General features: G+C 40.7%; 1 protein-coding gene across 3 annotated transcripts in view; it reads right to left on the minus strand.

The window, feature by feature from the left end:
* LOC143041176 (uncharacterized) overlaps positions 1 to 25556 on the minus strand; it is a 54506-nt gene extending 28950 nt beyond the window's left edge. For all 3 annotated transcript variants that reach the window (XM_076213000.1, XM_076212999.1, XM_076213001.1), the window contains exon 1: positions 25395 to 25556. In XM_076213000.1, the coding sequence (XP_076069115.1) occupies positions 25395 to 25406 (12 nt within the window). In that variant the 5' untranslated portion in view covers positions 25407 to 25556. The remainder of the gene's footprint in view (positions 1 to 25394) is intronic.
* Positions 25557 to 26170: the final 614 nt, after the last annotated feature.

Here is a 26170-nt window from a genome sequence, read left to right on the forward strand (position 1 = left end):
CGATCCCCAAGGAGGAGCTACGCCTACCTGGGGGAGTACCACAATCCTTTTTTTCCAACACACAATGTTACGTTTTTTCTGCACTGAGGGGTCATTTTCCGGCGATCACCCCTCTTCTTCTACTTTTAGCCGGAGATGTAGAGAGCAATCCTGGGCCCACCACAAAATACACATGCCCAACATGCTCTAAACCCATTACTTCGAGCAGACAGACAAAGGGCTCAGTTCAGTGCAATATGTGCAAAAACTGGGCCCACCTCACTTGTACAACACTTGCTGACACAAACCAATACACAAACACTTGGACATGTTCTACCTGCCCTCCAGTAACCCCAATCCCACCTCCCCAACCACAGCCAACACCCTTACCCACTCCCAATTTCCCTTTGCCCTTACCCCCGATTAGTACTCCCCTTCCTTTGTCCCCGATCTCTCCTTTCCCCCCCTCTGACCCAGATCCTACACCTTCCCCACAACCACCCCAACCACAACCCCAAACGGCAACAAACAACACAAACAAAACACACAACAACAACAAAATACAACACAACATTGACGGTATTAACACTAAAAAACATGAACTTGAACACTTTCTTAAACAACACAACATACACATTGCAATTCTACAAGAAACAAAATTAAGACACTCACACAAAACACCATCATTTCATAATTACACCACCATCAGACAAGACCGGACTGACGGCAATGGCGGTGGACTCATCACCCTGATCCACCATTCCATCTGTTTTGTGGACACAAGTGCCACAACCAAAATTCTCCTCCCTACCACAGATAACACAACAGAAACCCAATCCATTCGTATCCGCACAGGCAACAATTCAACACTAACAATAGTTAACATGTACATTCCCCCCCAATCATCCCCCACAGTTCCAAACACCTTCAGACCTCAACTCAGCCAACTAACCTCAATCCCCAACCTGATCATGGGTGGTGACTTCAACGCCAAGTCGTCTGCCTGGTTTGTCGACAACCCTGACACAGACAGAGGGCTTGATATACAGACTCAATTCGACTCATTGACTATCATGAACAACACGCATAATCATACACATATCCCATACCAAGCCCTCTACACTCCCTCCTCTCCTGATATCACCTTTTGCTCCCCCTGCCTAACCCCAACAACATCATGGAGAGTGGTCGGAGCCCTTGGTTCTGACCACCTTCCAATCATCATCACCACCAAAACAAGATGCACCCCAGCTGGCCACAGACACACTTACACCAATTACAAGAGAGCTAACTGGGAAGCCTTTAATGAAGAGACAGAACAACATTTTGAAACACTTAACAGTACACCAATCACAAACATAAACAATGCTGTGCACGCTTTTAATACAATCATACAAAACGCAGACAAGAGATACATCCCGAGAGGCAACAGAAAATCACACAACCCCAACTTCACACCAGAAATCCAAGGCCTCATCAGACAACGTGACACACTTAAACACGATACCCCCACACCTATCCCTCAAAACATAGCAGACCAAATACAAACACTAAACACTGTGATTGCCAATAAAATACATGAACAAAAAACACAAAATTGGCAAAAACTTTATCAATACACTTGATCACAAAACAAACACCAGCAAATTGTACAAAACACTCAACAGCATCACACTATCCAACACTAACACTACACGATCTCACGCAGCAATAATCACAACAACAGATAATCTACCCTCAAACAGACAACAAGCAAACGCACTCAAACGTCATTTTGCACAGACGAGCCATCTTACATCTCACCCTGACGACCGACGCACCATTCGACGTAAGAAAGACTTCCCCACAGACTCAGACTATACACCCTTCATAGACAGTCAGACAAAACTCATAATGCATAGTCTCAAGCACTCATCTGCCTGTGGCCCTGATAACATAAGCAACATCCACCTAAAACACATTGGACCACAAGGTATACACGCACTCACAAACATTGCAAACTACAGCTATTCACACAACACTATACCCGACATCTGGAAGCATGGTAAAATAATCACCATTCCAAAACCGAACAAAGACCCAACAATCCCAACATCGCACCGCCCAATCACACTTCTCTGCACCCCCTCTAAAGTCATTGAACGCCTAATACTTAAATTTGTCACACCATATATTCCCCTTGCTGACTCACAACACGGTTTTAGGCCACTACACTCCACAAACACTCTTCTGACAAACCTCACACAAAGAATTTTAGATGGCATCAATTCAGATAGGCCCCACCACAGAACACTTCTTATAACATTGGACATTAGTAAAGCTTTTGATGCTATCCCCCGCCACAACCTAACAAATAAAATATATAACACAGACATGCACAATAACACCAAAAGATGGCTGGCCAATTATCTGGCAGGCAGGAATGCTCATGTGTCATATAATGGCCAATCATCGCACATCAGAAACATTAAGAACGGAGTACCACAGGGCTCAGTTCTATCCCCCACATTATTTAATCTATACATGCATGACTTACCCACACTAGACACCTCAGAAATACAAATCTCTTCCTACGCAGACGACATAACAATCACATGCACACATCGTAACACAGACAAAGCTGCAGAAATAATCCAGCCTTACCTTGACACACTCAACACATGGTTCATCACAAACAGACTCAAAATAGCTCCAACCAAATCTACAGCAACACTTCTCACCAACTGGACAAAATAACACAAATACATACCTCATCTCTACATCAACAACACTCTAATACCACACACAAACACACCGAAAATTCTTGGTGTAACATACGATACATCCATGTCTTTCAAACAACACCTCACAAACATAAAAAACAAATGCACACCTAGACTTAACGCACTTAAGTCAATCACTGGAACAACATTTGGACAAAACAAAGAAACTAATATAACAATATACAAACAATGCATACGCTCAGTGATGAATTATGCGAGTTCTGCATGGGCTCCTAATCTCAGTGAGACACACCACAACACCCTTCAAATCATACAAAACAAAGCCCTAAAAACAATTACAGGCTGCACAAATACATCACCTACAGACCATTTACACCATGAAACAAAAGTCCTCAAAGTCAAGGACCACCTCGACATGAGAGGCACACAAACACTTGCTGCAGCCACCCCAAACACATCACACCCGCTACACTACATAGCAGAACACCCACACACACCAAGAAACATTAAAACTACACCCAAAGACCTTTATTACACACAGATACTCTCTTCTCTTCCTCCACAACCACCAAATACCAGCCTCCGGAAACATATTCATAATCATATCACTCACCGCTCCATTAACACACTGAAAGACAACACACTGCTGCATGCCAGACCCCCTGATATCCACCCTTCTGAATCCTCTCTCCCACGAAAGGACAGAGTCCACTTGGCCAGACTGCGATGCGGTCACCACCCAGCACTTCTAAGCTACCAGAAGAGGCTGGACGACCGTGTTGTGAACAGCTGCCCAGGATGTAACACTTCACCCCATACCATACAACACATAATGGAAGACTGCATTATACACAATCATGCACGCAAACAACACAACATACACTCTATAAAGGATATGTGGGAAAACCCAGTTTCGGCTGTGGCATTCCTTGGGGAGACAGGACTGCTCGGACAGACAGTCTAGGGAACGACAACAACAACAACAACAACAACAGACTCAGAATGGAGTACCACAGGGCTCATTTCTATCCCCCACACTCTTTAACATGCATGACTTACCCACACTAGACACCTCAGAAATACAAATCTCTTCCTACGCAGACGACATAACAATCACATGCACACATCGTAACACAGACAAAGCTGCAGAAATAATCCAGCCATACCTTGATACACTCAACACATGGTTCATCACAGACTCAAAATAGCTCCAACCAAATCTACAGCAACACTTCTCACCAACTGGACAAAAGAACACAAATACATACCTCATCTCTACATCAACAACACTCTAATACCACACACAAACACACCGAAAATTCTTGGTGTAACATACGATACATCCATGTCTTTCAAACAACACATCACAAACATAAAAAACAAATGCACACCTAGACTTAATGCACTTAAGTCAATCACTGGAACAACATTTGGACAAACAAAGAAACTAATACAACAATATACAAACAATACATACGCTCAGTGATGAATTATGCGAGTCCTGCATGGGCTCCTAATCTCAGTGAGACACACCACAACACCCTTCAAATCATACAAAACAAAGCCCTAAAAACAATTACAGGCTGCACAAATACAACACCTACAGACCATTTACACCATGAAACAAAAGTCCTCAAAGTCAAGGACCACCTCGACATGAGAGGCACACAAACACTTGCTGCAGCCACCACAAACACATCACACCCGCTACACTACATAGCAGAACACCCACACACACCAAGAAACATTAAAACAACACCCAAAGACCTGTATCACACACAGATACTCTCTTCTCTTCCTCCACAACCACCAAATACCAGCCTCCGGAAACATATTCATAATCATATCACTCACCGCTCCATTAACACACTGAAAGACAACACACTGCTGCATGCCAGACTCCCTGATATTCACCCTTCTGAAGCCTCTCTCCCACGAAAGGACAGAGTCCACTTGGCCAGACTCCAGTGCGGCCACCACCCAGCACTTCTAAGCTACCAGAAGAGGCTGGATGACCGCATTGTAAACAGCTGCCCAGGATGTAACACTTCACCCCATACCATACAACACATAATGGAAGACTGCATTATACACAATCATGCACGCAAACAACACAACATACACTCTATATAGGATTTGTGGGAAAACCCAGTTTCGGCTGTGGCATTCCTTGGGGAGACAGGACTGTTTGGACAGACAGTCTAGGGAACGACAACAACAACAGCCTCCCTCCTCACCCATTGAAAATAATTTAATCTCTGGGTCATATCCTTTCATCCATTCACCTTTAGTATTCTCAGGAAAATATAGGTACCCTATAAACTTTACAAAATAAACTAGAGAGAATAATGATAGGATGCATCAAAACCATCCCCAATACAACACCTTCCATAGAAATCAATCCTTCCAATAAAACATCACATGAAAATGAAACACACATTTCTACACATGAGCTCTCAGCCTTACCCACCCATTATATTAAATCACACCAGCATAAACAAATGAACTGATGATTATAAAATTTATCATATATATATATTTGCCTAGTATCTTATCGGATGGGGAGCTACACTCTTGATGTACCGTCTCTGCATCTCGCAGTGTAGTTTGCTCTTAAATTCATGTATGATTTTTGCACACACTATTGTTTCATCCATTTTGTTCCATACCCACCACTGTGTGTGGAAAGCTGTTCTTTTTCAGGTCTCTTCTATAACTGTCCTTTTTGAGTTTGCTTTCATGTCCCTTTATATTTCTTTTATCACAATTTAGAAGTCTTCTCTATCAAGGACTTTCATGCCTCTCATGATTCTATAGATGGTCACCTCTTTCTCTTCTTTCTTACTGAGTCAGTAAATCCAGTTTTGAAAATCTCTCCTCATATGACAGTTTTGAAAGTGTTTGGGCCATATTTGAAGTTATTCATTGGATTCTTTCAATTATCCTTATATTCTCTTTAGTACTGGGTGACCATAGTGTTGCTGTGTACTCCAGTCTTGGCCTTGTTAGTGTGACTAATATTTTCCTCATCATTTCTTTGTCCAAGTATGTAAAACCCACCTTCATTGATCTTAGCAAGTTGTGGGTTTCTCCGACAATTTTGTTTATCTGTTTATCTGGGGTCATGTGATAATTACTCCCACGTGTTTTTCAGATCCCACTTTCTTTACTTCCTTTGTATTGTCCTGATATTTTTGTTTTACTTTTTCCAAATTCCGTTATGCTACACTTCTTAATATTGTAAATACATACATACAAACATATATCAAAGGCTTTTTCCCCCTTACAAGGGAGGTAGCCAAAAAAGAAAGAAAAAAAAAAGCATAAAAACCATTCCCACCCATTCCATCAATAATACACTCCACTCCCCTCCACCCTTCCTCTTATTTTGGCACCTCCTGGATGAGGGGTCATCCCTGCATCTTGTCCACCGCCCTGGGTCAGAGGCAGTGTCCCAAGACATAGCACATCCACTGCAAGGCTGCTTCATTAAATCAGCGACCACCCCCTCTGTCCCCTCATGCAGAAAAGGAGAAGATGGGGAGAAAATCCTTCGGGCTGTGTCAAATTTTTCTCACACATACCACCCATCCCCCAACCCATTCCACCTCATGCATCACAACATCATCCATACACAACCATTCTCCATTCACCCGTCTTCTGTCCTCTCCCGTCCTTCCTCAACAGACATTTCCCTCTTCCCCATAGCCCCTTTCACCCCATCCATCCACCTCATCCTAGGTCACCCCCTTATGTTCACTCCCTCCACATCTGCCTTCCATACTTCTTTTACTAGTCTTTCTTCACTCATTCTTTCCATTTGTCCAAACCATCCCAATACTCTTTCATCCACCCTATCTCCCAACTCCCTTACCACCCCTGTTCTCCTCCTCACCTCCTCATTTCTTACTCTATCTAGCCTAGTAACCCCAATCATACTTCTCAGACACCTCATCTCTCTTATGTTCCATGTTTCTGCCCCATACAGTATTGGCACAATTACTCCTTCATACAATCTCCTCTTTGGATCCATTCCCAAATGTCTATCCCTCATTACACTTTTTAATCCACCAAGGCACTTACTTCTCTCAATCTACATTCTACATTCTACCTCCACCTTCACTCCTTCCTTTCCTGCCACATTCGCACCCAAGTATCTAAAACTATCCACTTCCTCCAGTTGCTCTCCCTTAAAGCTCACTTCCAGTCTGCTGCCACTTTCACCACTTGTACATCTCATCACCTTACATTTACCCACATTTATCTTCAACTTTCTTCTTTCACACACTCTCCCAAACTCTGTCACCAACTTCCTCAATCCCTCCTCTGATCCTGCCACAAATGCAGTGTCATCCTTAAACAACAGCTGGCTCATCTCCCACTTTTCTCCATTTTCTTTAAACATCTCCAATCCCTATCCCACCACCCCTGCATTTACCTCTAGCACCACCCCATCCATGTATAAATTGAACAACCAGGGCGACATAACACATCCCCGATGAAGTCTCACCTTTACCTCGAACCACTTGCTCTCTCCATTTCTAATCCCGACACATGATCTACCACTCTCATAAAAACTCTTGACAGCTCCTAGAAGCTTTCCTCCTATCCTGTATATCTGCAAAACCTCCCACAGTTCCCTCCTGTCTACCCTGTCATAAGCCTTTCCCAGATCAATAAAAGCCCCCAAAAAACATCTTTACCTTTTTCTATAGCTTTCTTACATATCTGTCTTACCACAAAAATCTGATCTACGCAACCTCTACCTGTCCTGAATCCACGCTGTTCCTTGCCAATTACTCCCTCTGTTCCTCTCCTAATCCTCTCAATCAAGATCCTCCCATAAGCCTTCCCAACTACACTTAACAAGCTAATCCCTCAGAAACTACTACACTCACACTTGTCCCCTTTTCCCTTGTAAGTGGAACTATACAGGCATTCCTCCAGTCCTCCAGCACTCTACCCTATCTCCAGCAAACATTAAATAACATCACCAGCCAGTCCACCATCACAGTACCTCCTTTTTTTTTTTAGACATTCTGCATGGCATCCATCCAGACCAGGTGCTTTACCTGCTCTCATCATTTCAACAACTGCCTTCACTTCATCATTTCAACAACTGCCTTCGCTTCATCCTTCCTTATTTCTCCTCCATTTTCCTCAATCATCAGTCTACTTCCTACTGAAACTACCTTTGCTTATCCTCCTTCACATTTAGCAACTCCCTAAAATACTCTGCCCATCTTCCTCTTACTGCCTTCTCTTCCATTATCATCTCTCCATCTGCACCTTTTACCTTTCCTACTTGATTTGCCTCTTCTTTCCAAAACATCTTTTTATTACTTTCAAAATTTTCTGTCATACTCTTACCCCATTATACATCTGATCTCCTCTTTGCCTCCTTTACCTTGTGCTTTACTTTTCTTCTCTTTTCTTTGTACCTCTCATATGACTCCCTTGTCCTATTTTGTAACCAATCTGTGAAAGCTCGCTTCTTCTCTTCTACAACCTTTGTTTTCTCATCCCACCATTCACTACCCTTCCTTCCAATTCCTCCCGTCCTTCTTGTTCCACACACCATCTTTGCACACTTTGTGACTCCCTCCTTGAACCATCCCCATTCCTCCTCCACTCCTAATTCTACTCTATCCTTCACTCCCTCCCACTCCTCTCTCAGCTTCTTCTTGTACTCCTCCTTTTCTTTCTCATTTAAGCAGATCACTCCAAGCACCTCCCTACTTTTGTCCTTTTCCTCTTTCACCATCTATCCTCCACTCTCAACTTACCTTCCAGGTCCTGGAGCTGCAACGTCTACGTCGTGGGACCACCCCCCAACCCCAAGAGTTGGGGGCCAATCAGCAGCAACTACCCCTGGCCATCAGCTCTACGCAGATGGCACCGATCCCCAAGGAGGAGCTACGCCTACCTGGGGGAGTACCACAATCCTTTTTTTCCAACACACAATGTTACGTTTTTTCTGCACTGAGGGGTCATTTTCCGGCGATCACCCCTCTTCTTCTACTTTTAGCCGGAGATGTAGAGAGCAATCCTGGGCCCACCACAAAATACACATGCCCAACATGCTCTAAACCCATTACTTCGAGCAGACAGACAAAGGGCTCAGTTCAGTGCAATATGTGCAAAAACTGGGCCCACCTCACTTGTACAACACTTGCTGACACAAACCAATACACAAACACTTGGACATGTTCTACCTGCCCTCCAGTAACCCCAATCCCACCTCCCCAACCACAGCCAACACCCTTACCCACTCCCAATTTCCCTTTGCCCTTACCCCCGATTAGTACTCCCCTTCCTTTGTCCCCGATCTCTCCTTTCCCCCCCTCTGACCCAGATCCTACACCTTCCCCACTACCACCCCAACCTCAACCCCAAACGGCAACATACAACACATACAAAACACACAACATCAACATATTACAACACAACATTGACGGAATTAACACTAAAAAACATGAACTTGAACACTTTCTTAAACAACACAACATACACATTGCAATTCTACAAGAAACAAAATTAAGACACTCACACAAAACACCATCATTTCATAATTACACCACCATCAGACAAGACCGGACTGACGGCAATGGCGGTGGACTCATCACCCTGATCCACCATTCCATCTGTTTTGTGGACACAAGTGCCACAACCAAAATTCTCCTCCCTACCACAGATAACACAACTGAAACCCAATCCATTCGTATCCGCACAGGCAACAATTCAACACTAACAATAGTTAACATGTACATTCCCCCCCAATCATCCCCCACAGTTCCAAACACCTTCAGACCTCAACTCAGCCAACTAACCTCAATCCCCACCCTGATCATGGGTGGTGACTTCAACGCCAAGTCGTCTGCCTGGTTTGTCGACAACCCTGACACAGACAGAGGGCTTGATATACAGACTCAATTCGACTCATTGACTATCATGAACAACACGCATAATCATACACATATCCCATACCAAGCCCTCTACACTCCCTCCTCTCCTGATATCACCTTTTGCTCCCCCTGCCTAACCCCAACAACATCATGGAGAGTGGTCGGAGCCCTTGGTTCTAACCACCTTCCAATCATCATCACCACCAAAACAAGATGCACCCCAGCTGGCCACAGACACACTTACACCAATTACAAGAGAGCTAACTGGGAAGCCTTTAATGAAGAGACAGAACAACATTTTGAAACACTTAACAGTACACCAATCACAAACATAAACAATGCTGTGCACGCTTTTAATACAATCATACAAAACGCAGACAAGAGATACATCCCTAGAGGCAACAGAAAATCACACAACCCCAACTTCACACCAGAAATCCAAGGCCTCATCAGACAACGTGACACACTTAAACACGATACCCCCACACCTATCCCTCAATCATTAGCAGACCAAATACAAACACTAAACACTGTGATTGCCAATAAAATACATGAACAAAAAACACAAAATTGGCAAAACTTTATCAATACACTTGATCACAAAACAAACACCAGCAAATTGTACAAAACACTCAACAGCATCACACTATCCAACACTAACACTACACGCTCTCACGCAGCAATAATCACAACAACAGATAATCTACCCTCAAACAGACAACAAGCAAACGCACTCATACGTCATTTCGCACAGACGAGCCATCTTACATCTCACCCTGACGACCGACGCACCATTCGACGTAAGAAAGACTTTCCCACAGACTCAGACTATACACCCTTCATAGACAGTCAGACAAAACTCATAATGCATAGTCTCAAGCACTCATCTGCCTGTGGCCCTGATAACATAAGCAACATCCACCTAAAACACATTGGACCACAAGGTATACACGCACTCACAAACATTGCAAACTACAGCTATTCACACAACACTATACCCGACATCTGGAAGCATGGTAAAATAATCACCATTCCAAAACCGAACAAAGACCCAACAATCCCAACATCGCACCGCCCAATCACACTTCTCTGCACCCCCTCTAAAGTCATTGAACGCCTAATACTTAAACTTGTCACACCATATATTCCCCTTGCTGACTCACAACACGGTTTTAGGCCACTACACTCCACAAACACTCTTCTGACAAACCTCACACAAAGAATTTTAGATGGCATCAATTCAGATAGGCCCCACCACAGAACACTTCTTATAACATTGGACATTAGTAAAGCTTTTGATGCTATCCCCCGCCACAACCTAACAAATAAAATATATAACACAGACATGCACAATAACACCAAAAGATGGCTGGCCAATTATCTGGCAGGCAGGAATGCTCATGTGTCATATAATGGCCAATCATCGCACATCAGAAACATTAAGAACGGAGTACCACAGGGCTCAGTTCTATCCCCCACATTATTTAATCTATACATGCATGACTTACCCACACTAGACACCTCAGAAATACAAATCTCTTCCTACGCAGACGACATAACAATCACATGCACACATCGTAACACAGACAAAGCTGCAGAAATAATCCAGCCTTACCTTGACACACTCAACACATGGTTCATCACAAACAGACTCAAAATAGCTCCAACCAAATCTACAGCAACACTTCTCACCAACTGGACAAAAGAACACAAATACATACCTCATCTCTACATCAACAACACTCTAATACCACACACAAACACACCGAAAATTCTTGGTGTAACATACGATACATCCATGTCTTTCAAACAACACCTCACAAACATAAAAAACAAATGCACACCTAGACTTAACGCACTTAAGTCAATCACTGGAACAACATTTGGACAAAACAAAGAAACTAATATAACAATATACAAACAATGCATACGCTCAGTGATGAATTATGCGAGTCCTGCATGGGCTCCTAATCTCAGTGAGACACACCACAACACCCTTCAAATCATACAAAACAAAGCCCTAAAAACAATTACAGGCTGCACAAATACATCACCTACAGACCATTTACACCATGAAACAAAAGTCCTCAAAGTCAAGGACCACCTCGACATGAGAGGCACACAAACACTTGCTGCAGCCACCACAAACACATCACACCCGCTACACTACATAGCAGAACACCCACACACACCAAGAAACATTAAAACTACACCCAAAGACCTTTATTACACACAGATACTCTCTTCTCTTCCTCCACAACCACCAAATACCAGCCTCAGGAAACATATTCATAATCATATCACTCACCGCTCCATTAACACACTGAAAGACAACACACTGCTGCATGCCAGACCCCCTGATATCCACCCTTCTGAATCCTCTCTCCCACGTAAGGACAGAGTCCACTTGGCCAGACTGACTGTCTATGCCCAGGATGTAACACTTCACCCCATACCATACAACACATAATGGAAGACTGCATTATACACAATCATGCACGCAAACAACACAACATACACTCTATAAAGGATTTGTGGGAAAACCCAGTTTCGGCTGTGGCCTTCCTTGGGGAGACGGGACTGCTCGGACAGACAGTCTAGGGAACGACAACAACAACAACAACTTACCTTCCATCAAAAAATGATTTGATATTCCCCCACTCTCTCCCCATAGAACATGTACATCCTTAACTCTTCCTATCATACTTCTATCTATCACTACATAGTCCATTAACGCTCTATCTACCATCCTTCCATCCACCACCCTCTCCCATGTGTACTTATGCTTGACTTTCTTCCAAAACACTGTATTTGCTATCATCAACTTTCTTGACACATCACCATCAATTTTCCACTACGATTCTTTCCCGGAACTCCACATTTCCCAACCACTCCATCAATTGGTTCATTTCCTACCTTAGCATTAAGGTCTCTCATTACTACTACATTGATGTTCCTCCATAATCGCCACTATGCACTCATTTAAATCTATTCAAAATGCCTCCCTTTCTTCTACACTCTTCTCACTACCAGGCCCATATGCAGTTACAAAAACCCACTTCTCCTTTCCCAGTTTCACCTTCATACACATTATCCTTGAAGAAACCTCCTTCCACTCCACTACACATTTACGTAGCTCTTCACTTACTAGTATAGCCACCCTCTCCCTTGCCCTCTCTTCACTCCTGAGAACCTCCCAACTACACTCACATTTGCCCTTCCCTCTCATCTTAGATTTACTCAAAGCCAAAACATCCATCTTTCTTCTCACAAACATACTACCTATCTCTACCCTTTTACTCTCATCTGTACCACATCCATGCACATTATAAGACCCAAACCTTAGGGTGCTGGTTGGAGAACTCCTAGACCCTCTTATGTCTTTACATTTTTAGGAATGTCCCCTGTGGGGCTACTGGAAGGATACCTGGTCCCAATCCCTGTCCTGTTTTTCTCACCTCTTACGATCTAAGTGGGAATACTTGGTGGCAGTACTCTTCCCCCCACCACAGGGTAGGCGAAACAAGGAAATGAAATTCAGAGAAATGGTACAGGACAGCAACAAGGGGTTGGGGAACAGCATAATAGAGGGACAGTAGCAGTATAATAAAAGTTTCATAATTTTTCTGTGAGGAGAGTCCTCCTCTATCACAGACAAAATGACGTGTGGCTCTGGTCCATTGGGGACACCCCGTATAGACCCTAAAGTATCAACTGCATGCTACTTTGCCATAGCAACATGCAGCCAATATCCCAGACAGGGAATAAATACACATGTGTATATATATATATATATATGTGTGTTATCCCTTACAAGCACAATTGCAAAAATATAAGAAAGTTATTAAAAACAAATGGATTAAACACTTGGAAGAGAACAACATACTAAACCCCAAACAGTTTGGATTTAGAATTGGAAGATCATGGTTTTACTCAAGATTGATAGAAATAATACAGGAGATGGTTGGGCAAACTGTGTCTTCTTGAACTTACAAAAGGCTTTTGACAAAGTACCACATGAAAAGCTACTAAGAAAAATTGAAACAATAAACGGAATACAAGGAAATTTATTAGAATAGATGAAAGATTTCTTGAACGGAAGGAAAATGAGGGCGGTACTTAGAGAAAAGAACTCAAATTGGGTAGATATGATGAGTGGAGTCCCCCTAGGCTCTGTATTGGCTCTGATAATGTTTGCTCTTCATATAAATGACATGGATGAAGGCGTGGAATGTTATACGAACTTCTTTGCAGAGGATGCAAAACTACTGAAGAGAGTAAGTACAGAAGATTGCAAATATTTTCAAGAAGACCTGGACAAAGTCTGGAAATGGAGGAAAAAGAACGAAGTGAATTTCAATATTAAGAAATGTAGTATAATGGAATTTGGAAAAGGCAAAAATAAAATATCGGGTCAATATAAAATTGGTACAAAGGAAGTTACAAAAGTAAACTCAGAAAGGGACCGAGGAGTCATTATCTCAAATGACATGATACCAGACAAACATGTTAACAAAATAGTTGGAGAAACTTATAACTTAATAAGATCAATGAAAGTGGCCTTTGACTACATGGATGAGGAAATGGTAAAGAAGATACTAGTTACACTGGTAAGACCAAAATTGGAATACGCAGTGTCTCTATGGACACCTAGTAAAAAAAAAAAAGTGACAGCAACTATAAAACTGCAGCTTAACATCCTTCTGTAAGTACTACTAGTACAAATTTTTCTTTACATATCCAAATGATGTATGGTTTTCATCCATTACTATGCTGCAAAGTGTCCCTAAATACAATTATGCCGTCACTATCCCAGAGTTTTAAAGGTGGAAATAAAAATTATATTACTAGGTGACAAAATGTAAAACACTGATCAATCTATTCTTGAATAGCAATAATAATGGGTTGTTTGAATTTCGTGGATTGGAATCCTGCAGGCCCACAGTGGCTAGCAACAGTCCTCTGGCCTTCCCGCAGATCTCTCTAGTAAAAAACTTTGGACTGGTGTGTTGCATTGATTTGAGTCCAATTCTATGTCACAGGCTGAAAGTAGTGGGAGGAAGGGAGCAGTTGCCTGTGGTGAGCTCTCCATATGTGAGATGGAGGAGCAAATACAGAGACATCTTGGGCCTGGTCCAGAGACTAAGGGCCAGTCTCTCAGGGCTGCACCTCCAAATGGGTCTTGAAAATGAGCTGCAGGGAGATAATTCTCTTTGCTATCCATCTTGCAGGACCACCACTTGAAGGTAAATGTCACTGGTCCCTTGAACCCATACAGAGTCAACAGCATAAATTTAATGCTCCACCATTCAACTAACTTGAGTGTCACCTGCATTAATTCAATGCCAAAATAGTTACCATAGCAGCTGCTTCCTGAGTATGAGCAAAAAATATCTGAAGTACATGAATATATAACTGATAAATCATAAACATACTGATAACTCACCATTTTTATATACAAGTGCTAAATTGTAAATAATGTGAACCATTGAAAATAATATATTACAAATATTTCCATTAAAAAGTGGAGCAAGATCAAAATATTTTGCAAAATGGTGTATTGCATTTGAAAATGATGAAATGCAAGAGAAACTAACCTCAGGTAGTGGTACATTGCCAAAAACATATTCATTCTTGAAAATCTTCACATGACTATTGACCCATCTTACCAGGGTCAATAGAGTCACAGATGCATATACTGTATATTCAACTGTGAGTACTTTTTTCATGCTCTAGCTTTGTTATCTTCAGGCAAATTATACAAAAAATGAAAAATTTTAAACTAACCAATGCCAGCATGTATTTGTATCTGCATTGGCTGAGAATGTATGGTTTAATTTTGAATCAAGGGAGGATTAACCAAGTTATGGTACAGATCTCCTGGACTACCCATAGAATATCTGCATCAGCACATCATCAAACTAACAATATGAACATTTCCGAGCAGTCCCGTCTCCCCAAGGAATGCCACTGCCGAAACTGGGTTTTCCCACAAATCCTTTATAGAGTGTATGTTGTGTTGTTTGCGTGCATGATTGTGTATAATGCAGTCTTCCATTATGTGTTGTATGGTATGGGGTGAAGTGTTACATCCTGGACGGGACTGCTCGGACAGACAGTCTAGGGAACGACAACAACAACAACAACAACTAACAATATGAAAGATGACAACCCCACTTTACCTGACCAGCTCTTCATTAGATTAAACAATTATGAAGATTAAAACAGTGTTTTAGCTGCCTCAAATGTATGGGCAGCTATAGAGTAATCAAAGCTCATGCAAGATTCATTCTCATGCTGTATGCAACTCCCATGGCTACATCACATTTTGTGTTATTTATCATAATAGCAGACCAGACAAGCCTGTGAAGCACCAGTGCAGCTGGTTTATGCATCATCCAAGCAGAAACAGAACATGCATGCCATTTTCAGCAACTGCATTATTCATAGACACACCTATCACAGTATCTACATTTAGTTTATGAATTGTGCAACAGATCTGTGGGTGTTTTCTCATGCTATTGTGCCTCAACAAGGCTTCCACTGATACCTGCAGAAGGGCTGTGCTGTCCTCCTTATCTGCTGCCTGAGTGCGGTGACTTAATGCTTCCATGAGTTGTTGATGCTGTTGCTGCCACTTCTCCACCTCTCGCTTGCCATTCTCTATGGCAGCAATCAACTCTGAGTGATTTAAGCCTTCATAGTTATCTGTAACACAGATACAATAATCAAGTGCAGTTAATGAAGACCCAAATTTCAGAATTTAGCTGGTTGTGCACATATATATGTGGAGGTAAGGCATAGATTGGAGGTGGAAAGGGAGCTATCAGATAGGATAGATCAAAGAGTACCGAGGTGGTTTGATCCTGTGGAAAGAAAGATCAAAGGAAGACAAGTAAAAAGGTTGTGGAAAGCAGAAGCATATGGATTGCACTTGAAAGATAAAAAATGAGAAAGATGGATCAAGTAAAGGGGATTTTGATTGCTTATGGTATGTCTGTTGTGCAGGGAAGAAACTGCAAAAATACACAAGTGAATGGAGGGAGATTGTGACTGAGTAAAGGAGTTTTTTTTTTCAAACTCTATTATACTACATTTCTTGATGTTGAAGTTCACTTCCCACTTTTGGCTCCATTCCCAGACTTTGTCCAGGTCTCTCTGTAGTGATTCAGTCTTTTTCTGTACTTTCTTTAGTAGTTTTGCGTCACCTGCAAAGTTCATGTAACATTCTACACCTTTATCCATGTCATTTATATATGGATAGCAAACATTACTGGAACTAATACTGAACCTTGCGGGACTCCACATATCATTTCTTCCCAGGTCAAGTTTTTATCTCTAAGTCCCACCCACATTTTTCTCCCATGCAAGAAATCTTCATCCATTTCAATAATTTTCCTTGTAGTCCTCCTGTTGTTTCGAGTTTTGTTAATAGCTTTTTGTGTACTTTATCAAATGCCTTTTGTAAATCCAGGAAAGTACAATCTGCCCATCCATCCCTTTCTTGCATTATATCTACCGGTATTATCCTTGAATAAAAACAAAGTTTGTAGCAAATAATCTTCCTTGTCTAAAACTAATTTTTTTTTATTCAGTATATTGTGTTTTCCAAATGTTTAGTCCATCTATTTTTGATATTTTTTTCACATACTTTAGCTATTGTGCTTGTCAGGGATACTGGTCTATAGTTTGTTGGGTCTTCTTTGTCTCCCCCTGTATATAATGGCACAATATTGGCATTTATCCAGTCTTACAGTACCTTTCCTTCTTTGAGTGAGCAATCTATTATCTTGTATATTTTGTCTGTCAGTTCATCTATACATTCTTTCAGTATCCAATTTGCAATTCCATCTGGTCCATATGATTTCCTGACATCAAGGTTTATTATTTAGACCCTTATTTCTTTCTGTGTTAGTTATTTCCATGAAGGAGGGATCTTTCCCTCTTTCCTTCATTGCAATTGTATTTACCTAGTTGTAATATACGGGAAGGGAGCTATGCTCATGGTGACCTGTTCTTGTATCTCTCTGCATCAGGTTTTAACTTAAAATATTGTATAGTGTTTGCACATACCGTTTTGTTGTCTAATTCGTTCCATGTATTTATCGCTCTGTGTGGGAAGCTGTTCCTTTCAATTTTTTTTCTATAACTGTCCTTTTTCAGTTTTAAAAGGATAAATGAACATAAAAATTATGTAAAAGCCCATAGGACATCTAACTCCATAGTAATGCATGTGGATAAACATGGTCATCTTCCAGACTGGAACAACACAACCGTATTAAATAAAGGATCATCCAAGAAACTAAGGAAGACAATTGAGGCAGCATATATCAACACTAATAACAACATTTACCATAGAGAAGGCTTTATATGTTTAGCAAAAGCCACAAGCTTATTAATAATAAAAGAATATGCAAATAAAATAACAAGCTCTCCGAAGCGTCCCATGAGATGACCCGTCCATGTATAAAATATCCGGTTACGTTTGAGTTGTTAGCTTTGTGATCAAGACCCTGAGGGTCGAAACGTTAAAGCGTGAAATTCTCCCATTACTCCTCGTCTACTTCTTTCACCTTCAGTCTTATATATACTTATATATACATATATATTTCAGTGGCTTTTATGACTATTTTTCAGCTACCTCCCTTGTAAGGGGGCAGAGGCCTTTGGTATATGTATGTACAGGGTGTTTGAGATAAATATGATAATCTTTTATCTTCTGCCATTTCAGAACCATTTGAAGAATTTAATAGCACTAAAGTGCAAAGGATAGCTGATTCTGTGTACTATTGGTGGGTGTGAGAGCTAGAGAGCATGGAAAACTGGAAAGCATCGGAATATTGTAAGAGAGTGACCTGGATCATGATGATTTATACCGAATTAAGAAATAAAAAATTTGGAAATCTTTGCTGCAGCTCAGTGCTCCTTGAATACCATGAGGTGTGAGCTGGATTGCAATGGAGATGTGGAAGCAGTGGCTAGCAGGATCACAGCAGTCGTCCTGACTCTGTCCACACAACGAAATCGAGAAGCTACAAAAAATGGTGCAGCAAGATCCAGGCAAGGCAATGTGGACCATATTTCTCAGGCATTTAATTTCAAACACATTTAAATTCTTCCTCTCTTATGCTCCATGTTTCTGCCCAATACAGTGCTGTTGGTTCAATCATCCTTTTGTTAATTTGTGTTGTCCTACATTGGTTGGAGGAGCTGGAGATAAACTATTCATGGGTTCTGGTCTTTGTGTTGCTGCCGTGACTGGTGCTTTCCATCAACAGAGGTAATGAAGAAAATGGTGGTGTTTGCCAACATTTTATAACTTATTCTAATATCTTCTGTGAATGGAACTTCCTCTCTTTGTTGTCCCTAAACACGATGGTTCCTTCCACCCAGTAGTAAGACTTCAGATAGTTAAACTTAAATATCAAATCGACATCCCATCCCTCTCTTACAAAACATTCCACTCCATCGGTGAAAACTATATAGTGTTCACTACTTTGGACCTTATGTTGGGATATTTCCAGATCCCCCTTTGCTCCAGAATCTAGGTCATTATCCTTTCAAATGACTAGCCATGGGTATCATTTCAGCTCCTTCAGTGTTCACATGACTTATGCACACAGTACTTGCAGGTCTAATAGGTCATTCAATGTTCATGTACCTCAATTATGTGATCATTGCTTCCAAATCCATTAGCAAACACTTAAACACTCTACACACTGTCTTCCCACTACTTGAAAAAGCTGGTCTCAAACTAAACCTTCAGAAATACTCCTTCCTTCAGAAATATGCTACTTAGGGCATGTCCTTAATTCACAAAGAATTTTAACCTTACATGACAAGGTCAAGGCAATCATTGATTTTCCATGCCCTACTTCTGTTGAACACAATGTTCATTCCTTGGTCTATCGGGATTTTAAAGATGTTACATTTAAGGTTATGCTGGTATAGCAGCACCATTAACTTCACTACTTAAGGACACCCCCTTCATTTGGACACCTGACCAAGAGGAAGCCTTTAATGACTTAGAGAAAGCTTTAACCATGGCACCTGGTCCTTGCCTTCCCAAACCATAAGCTTCCTTTCACAATATAAACAGATGCATCCTACACTGGACTTGGCACATTCCTCTTGCAACAAGGCACAAAACTCAGAGCAACTGCCTATGCTAGCCACACACTCAACATGAACAAAATTACTCAGCCACATAGAAACTTTAGCTGTTATATACACACTCAAACATTTCAAAGAGATCATTCTTGGTTATGATATATACATATACACAGACCATCCACCAGTCTTACACCTCTTCAAAGGGAAGAATCTTTCAGGAAAACTTGCCCGCTGGTTCCTTAGTATACAAGAGCTCATGCCCACTTTTCAATTTGTTGAAGGAAAAGTGAGCCTAGTTGTAGACACACTCAGTCACCATATTGCGATCATCATTCAAAACCCAATTTCAGTAACTCTTACACATGCACATGTTGCCACAGTGCAGAGATCAGACCCTCTTTGGGAACGTGTCATATACCTCCTCAAGTCTGCGGACACAAGTGACAGAAATTTTTTCTCCCAATCTCGACAATTACACGTTAGTTAATGACATTCTGTATCATAAGACAACACTAACGAACAAACATGAACCTAGCCAATCAGTGTTTCAACTTGTATTCTCTACGGAACTCGTTCCAGAAGTTTTACAGTTTCTACACGATGCACCCATTGCTGCACACCCTGGCAAGGAGAAATACACACGAGTCAGATTGCACTACTTCTGGTTAACCGTGAGGAAGAATATACACGCCTACATTGACACTTGTCACCCTTGCGCGACTCACAAAGGTCATATCAGCACCCACGCTCCAATTCTAAGTTACCCTACCCCTTCTAAACCATTCGACACAGTCGCTCTTGATCTTCTTAAGTTACCACTTACACATAGCAGAAACTAATAGCTTTGTCTGTGCCGACCATTTTTCCCGATTCTATATTCTTTCCCCCCTAATAGACAAGACAGTACATGTAGCAAAGACCCTTACTGACAAACTCGTATGCCCTTTCACTGCATCCAAAACTCTGATTTCTGACAACAGAACTGAATTCAACGAGATTCTTTTGCACATTAGTAATTACTTACAAATGAAAAAATGCAACACTACTGCTTATCACCCTAGTTCAAATAGCTTAGTTGAATGCCAGAATAGATTCTCAGTGTTCTTAGAGACTTTGCTTCTGATCCTCACCCTTCTTGGGATGAACATGTTCCCATGATTCAAGCTTGCATAAATAGTTCCATTAACAGGTCAATATTGGAATCACCTCATTTTGTCCTCTTTTATCTTGGACAAAAAGTTCCCATATGACCTTTCAGAATTACCTCCCATTTACAATTTTAATGATATCAAGGTCAAAGTAACAAATTTCAATAATCTTTTCATAAGAATCCATAATACTCTTCATCTAAGGATGAAATTGTCTATTTGCATAACAAATCATCCAGAGCTTTGAACTTGGAGACATTATTTACGCCCTTAACCACACCCCACCTCAAAGCTCTCCCCTAAATTCTTTGGACCCTATCATATCATTGCACAAGAGTCAAAGAACAAAATCAAAGCACTCAGGTTGCAAGATCTTACAGAGACAGTCTTCCACACAAACTCACACTAATCCTGCAATACAGGACCATCACTAATCCTCTCCACCAAAACCTCCTACCCACTACAATTTTTTAAATCAAGCAAAAACTTCATAAGAGTACATTTTGCTTAGGTGAACAGAAATAATATCTACTTCCGCATGCTCATACAATTAAGTCAAATTCATTTTAATAATGGGTATTTTCTGTTACCATCATTATGTGTATGTATCTTCATGCCAAGGTTCTGCATAGGCCTTGTATTACTTCTCATCTTCCTTGAACATTAACCTCACTGTGGACAGTGAGTGGTAGCTGAGCTGAGCATCTATTGCAAGAGGATCGAAAGGAAGAGTCATCCCTGTAGATGTCTAGCATGCGCACGCATGCATGTGTAGTGACAGTGAACTCAGACATCATCAGACAACTCTCAGGGGACCCATTAATGTGCACAGATTTTCCTCCCAAGGAACAACACCATTGTCTACAGATCTAAACACTGACCAGTGGAGCCAAGCGTTTCACGCGATGCCCAACACCTGCGAGAATAATAGATACTTCTTTCACCATTGCTAATTTTTCCTCATCAACTTGTGTCAACATTTCTTTCCTCATCACATATATATTTTTTGTACATCTCTATCCTTTGTAAATTCTTATGTAGATATATTCCATGCATGGATACTGAGAGTCCAGATGCAGTCCATACATTGTACATAGTAAAGAAAATAATGTATTATGGCAGCAACAGCCAACTTGTACCTGTGTAAATTAAAATTTGGCAACTTCCTGAGTTTCCCTCGGAGGTTGCTCCATGAATTGTAGACAGAAAAGACTGAAACATTAAAGCAATGACAACCTCTCCAAGTTAATCTCACCAAACCAGTAAATGTAATTCATTCAACTACAAATCTACACCAAGCGCACACGTCCAAATCCTGATACTCACACAAACACTCTCCCAAGCTCAGCTCTCTCTCGTACCAAAACATGTATCAGCTGACACAAGACCCACGAAACTGCTTAAACTTTAAAAGAAGTATGCAGATACACATACATTTGTAACAGTATTCTGAATAAAATAATAAAAAACAATGAAGTAAAAAATAATGTTAAATTTACCTGATGCATGGCGATGTTGTTTGCTGGGCCTGGTGTAGGATATTACATCATAGAATTTGATGGCTGCATATCATTTGGAAACAAATAGTCAGCAGACAAAAATATGTTGTATAGGGACTTGTCTCAGGAACTTATCAAGACTGCCTTTAATTCTTTTGCTCATTCTCTCTTCAAGGATAAGGTTATAAGAAGCAAAAACTTCATGACAAGTTCCCATAACCTTTGAAAAGCACTGAGCATTTGGATCTATCTCTTCAAATAAGGTGAGACACTTATCCATTTGCAAATGCCTCTTGCATTTTCTTGATGGTAAAGTGACAAGGCTCAGGGTCTAGTTCTTGTTCTTCTTTATTTTGTTGCTCATGAAGTTCCATGAACTCTTTGCTCCTCAGGGATTCCTTAACTTTCTTAAATAGTTCTACATAATCTTCCTTGTTTAAATCTATCTACAGCTCACTGCTCAACATCACCAAGGATTTGTTGTTGGTAGCCTCACCAAAGCCCTTGAAGTCCTGCACAAATTGTGGGCACAGCTGATATCAAACACCATTCATAGCCATGCTCTGAATCTCATTCCATTTAGCGGATATGTTCATTACTGCTTTGTAGATGTCATATCCTTTCCAGAAGTCATGGACTATGATAGACTAATTCAGGTCAGTTTGGAAAAAATACATACATACATATACCAAGGCTTTTTCCCCCTTACAAGGGAGGTAGCCAAAAAAGAAAAGGCATAAAATCATTCCCACCCATTCCACCCCTGAATACACTCCACACCCCTCCACCCTCCCTCTTATCTTAGGACCTCCTGGATGGGTCATCCCTGCACCTTGTCCACTGCCCTGGGTCAGAAGCAGTGTCGCAAGACACAGCACATTCACAGCAAGGCCGCTTCATTAAATCGGCGACCACTACTCTCTGTCCCCCCATGCATAAAAGGAGAAGACAGGGAGAAATCCCTGTCTTCTCCTTTGGAAAAAGTAAAAATAGAATATCAAGAAATTATCAAATTGGTGAAGAAGTCAAAAAAGTGAACTTGGAAAGAGACCTTGGAGTAATAATCAGCAAAGACATGACACCAGACAAACATATCAATAAAATAGTTGGAGAAACCTTCAACCTATTAAGGTCAATGAAAGTGGCATTTGACTACTTGGATGAGGAAATGATAAAAAAAATATTAGTTACACTAATAAGATCAAAACTGGAGTGCGCAGCAACACTATGGACATCCAGTACTAAAAAGAATATAAAGAAATTAGAAATACAAAGAGCAACGACAAAGCTGGCACCAACTCTCTCCAAATAAACATACGAACAAGGATTGTCCAAACTGGAACTGCCAACTCTGGAACAAAGAAGAGAGAGGAGATCTGCCGACTATTTACACAATCATGAAAGGAATGGAAATCCTAGATAGGGACGATTTATTAAAATGGGACAGTGGAAAAACAAGAGGACATGAAAAGAAACTCAAAAAGGATAACTATAGAAGAAATCTGAAAAAAAAAAAAAAAAAAAAAAAAAAAAAAAAAAAAAAGTTTCTCACATAGTGGTGGATACCTGGAATATATTAGATAGAAACAGTGTGTGCAAACACTATTCAAGATTTTAAGAAAACACTTGATGCTGAAAGATACAAAGACAGGTCACCACAAACATAGCTCCCTTCCCATATAATACAACTAGGTAAACTAGCTAAATACATATAGAAAAGGAAGACTAATGTACAACAAAAGAGATTTTGAAAAACTGAGAAATTTTTTCTCCAAAATTCTCACTGGGAAAATTTTTTAAATGAAGAAACAAAGATGGAAGAGAAATGGAGCAAGACACAGCACATCTACACCAAGGCCGTTTCATTTAATCGATGACCCACCTCTGTGTCCCTTCATGGTAACTCTGAAGAGCTGCATATGAGTTTTGGTAAAAGTTCATAGAAACACTGGTTTTGTCATGTTTAGTAGTTGCATCATTCACCAGGTGGCTAGACGTGGTGCAACTCCTTTACTACAATTCTGTATAGGTTTTCATTTTTCTTAATATAATAATCAGTATACAAAATCTACATTCAGCTACATACATACATACATGCATATACCAGGCTTTTTCCCCCTTACAAGGGAGGTAGCCAAAAAGGGAAAGGCATAAAATCACTTCCACCCATTCCATCCCTGAATACACTCCACACCCCTCCACCCTCCCTCCCATCTGAGCTACATGAAAGTTTAAACTTAATTCTAAGCAAAATGCTAATGTCTCACTATATACTCGTAAGGCTCTAGTTACCAGAAGTGGCTGCTCTGTTTTTGGTGTCTGCATTAAGAATATTTTGTCAAAAGTTTGTAAAGCCTGCTGCTCAGCATATTTGCCATAAACAAAAGTTTCTGTTAAAACCATGTGAAATTAAGAATTATTGCCTACTTTTTTGTTGATGTTAGAAATTACATCACTGAAGTGTGCAACAGCTAGAACTGCCCATAAAAGCAAAAACAATGTTTAAGTAAAAATTCATTCACTAAATTTTATATTCAATCTGACATATCCACTTACAATATTCTTTGATTTTACCTCTCGTGTGATTTTTTTAGTATTTGAAAAGGTTCCCCCAATACTTAAAAGATAGTAAATAATATGTTTCCATCAATTTTAGTAGCCATGTGAGGAATTTTTGTGTCGAAGATTGGCCGATTTTGGCATATGTGCAAAGGTTGCCCATCCCTGCCAAGTACAATCACTCTGTCCCACTTGGTTGCTTTTTATTAAACACATGGGAAACTTACTGCAGAATTCTTTTCTCCCCCATATACCTAATATGGTGGAAAATTAAATGAATTTCTACCTATTTCATGGCAAAAAATATGGTCATACAGTTTAAGCCCACTGTTTTTGTCAATTTTTTATTAAATGTAGGACCCATGGCTCTTCTTGAAAGTTCTCAAGACATCACAATCTGCATGTACAAAAGTTTTTGTCTACATGGAAGTTAAACTTCACTTATTACCAAACCCCCTAGCAGCTTACCTTTGATTTCATCTGTAATGCCAAGAACCCTATCTAGGTCTTCTGCTAGCTTCTTCTTGTCTTTCATGATAGATGCAACTTCTTGATTCAACTGGATGTTTTCTGCCTCTATTTTGATCATGGTTTGCTGTAGATGTTTCATTTGTGCTTCAGTCTCTGCCTCATTAAGCATTCTGTGATCATGACCACTTTCTCTTACACCTGCTCCATTCTGCAAATCACTCTGGTGATCAGTTGCAGGTGGTGTAGTGTGTGCCATTTGGTGTTGGTGCTGCTGCAGCTGTACAATATTAAGTTGGTTGCGAAGTCGTACCACCTGCACAAATAAAATCTTGGTAAATCCCAAATATTTTTTATTAATCATCATCCATATTCTTAAACACTAGATATCAGAAAAAAATACTGCATTCATAAAGTTGATATGGTGCAAGTTTCAAGTATGTAACTCGATAAGAAATAATGGCAATTACTGCTGCCTTGACAATGAAAAGTTAAGAAATCATTAGGTGTTGAGAGATGTTGCCTTGGGAATATGGTGGTTGGTATATAAATATTTGTGATGTAACTTGTCTTCTTTGTACGTGTTTGGATTGTGATTATTCCAACTATGGTGTCTGTTGGTATTTCAGTGTCTTGTTTTGTTGAATGTTATGCTGTTGTGCATTAGTTATCAACCCCCCTGTGTTGAGTGCTGTCTCCCCTGACTGTTCTGTATTAAGTAAATGTAGGTAGTGTGGCAGTGGGCAGGGGACAGGGCTGACCCTTCATCTACAAGG

Source organism: Oratosquilla oratoria, chromosome 30 (assembly GCF_046742065.1).
Source record: "Oratosquilla oratoria isolate Oo_2021 chromosome 30, ASM4674206v1, whole genome shotgun sequence".
Classification (NCBI taxonomy): Eukaryota; Metazoa; Arthropoda; class Malacostraca; order Stomatopoda; family Squillidae; genus Oratosquilla; species Oratosquilla oratoria.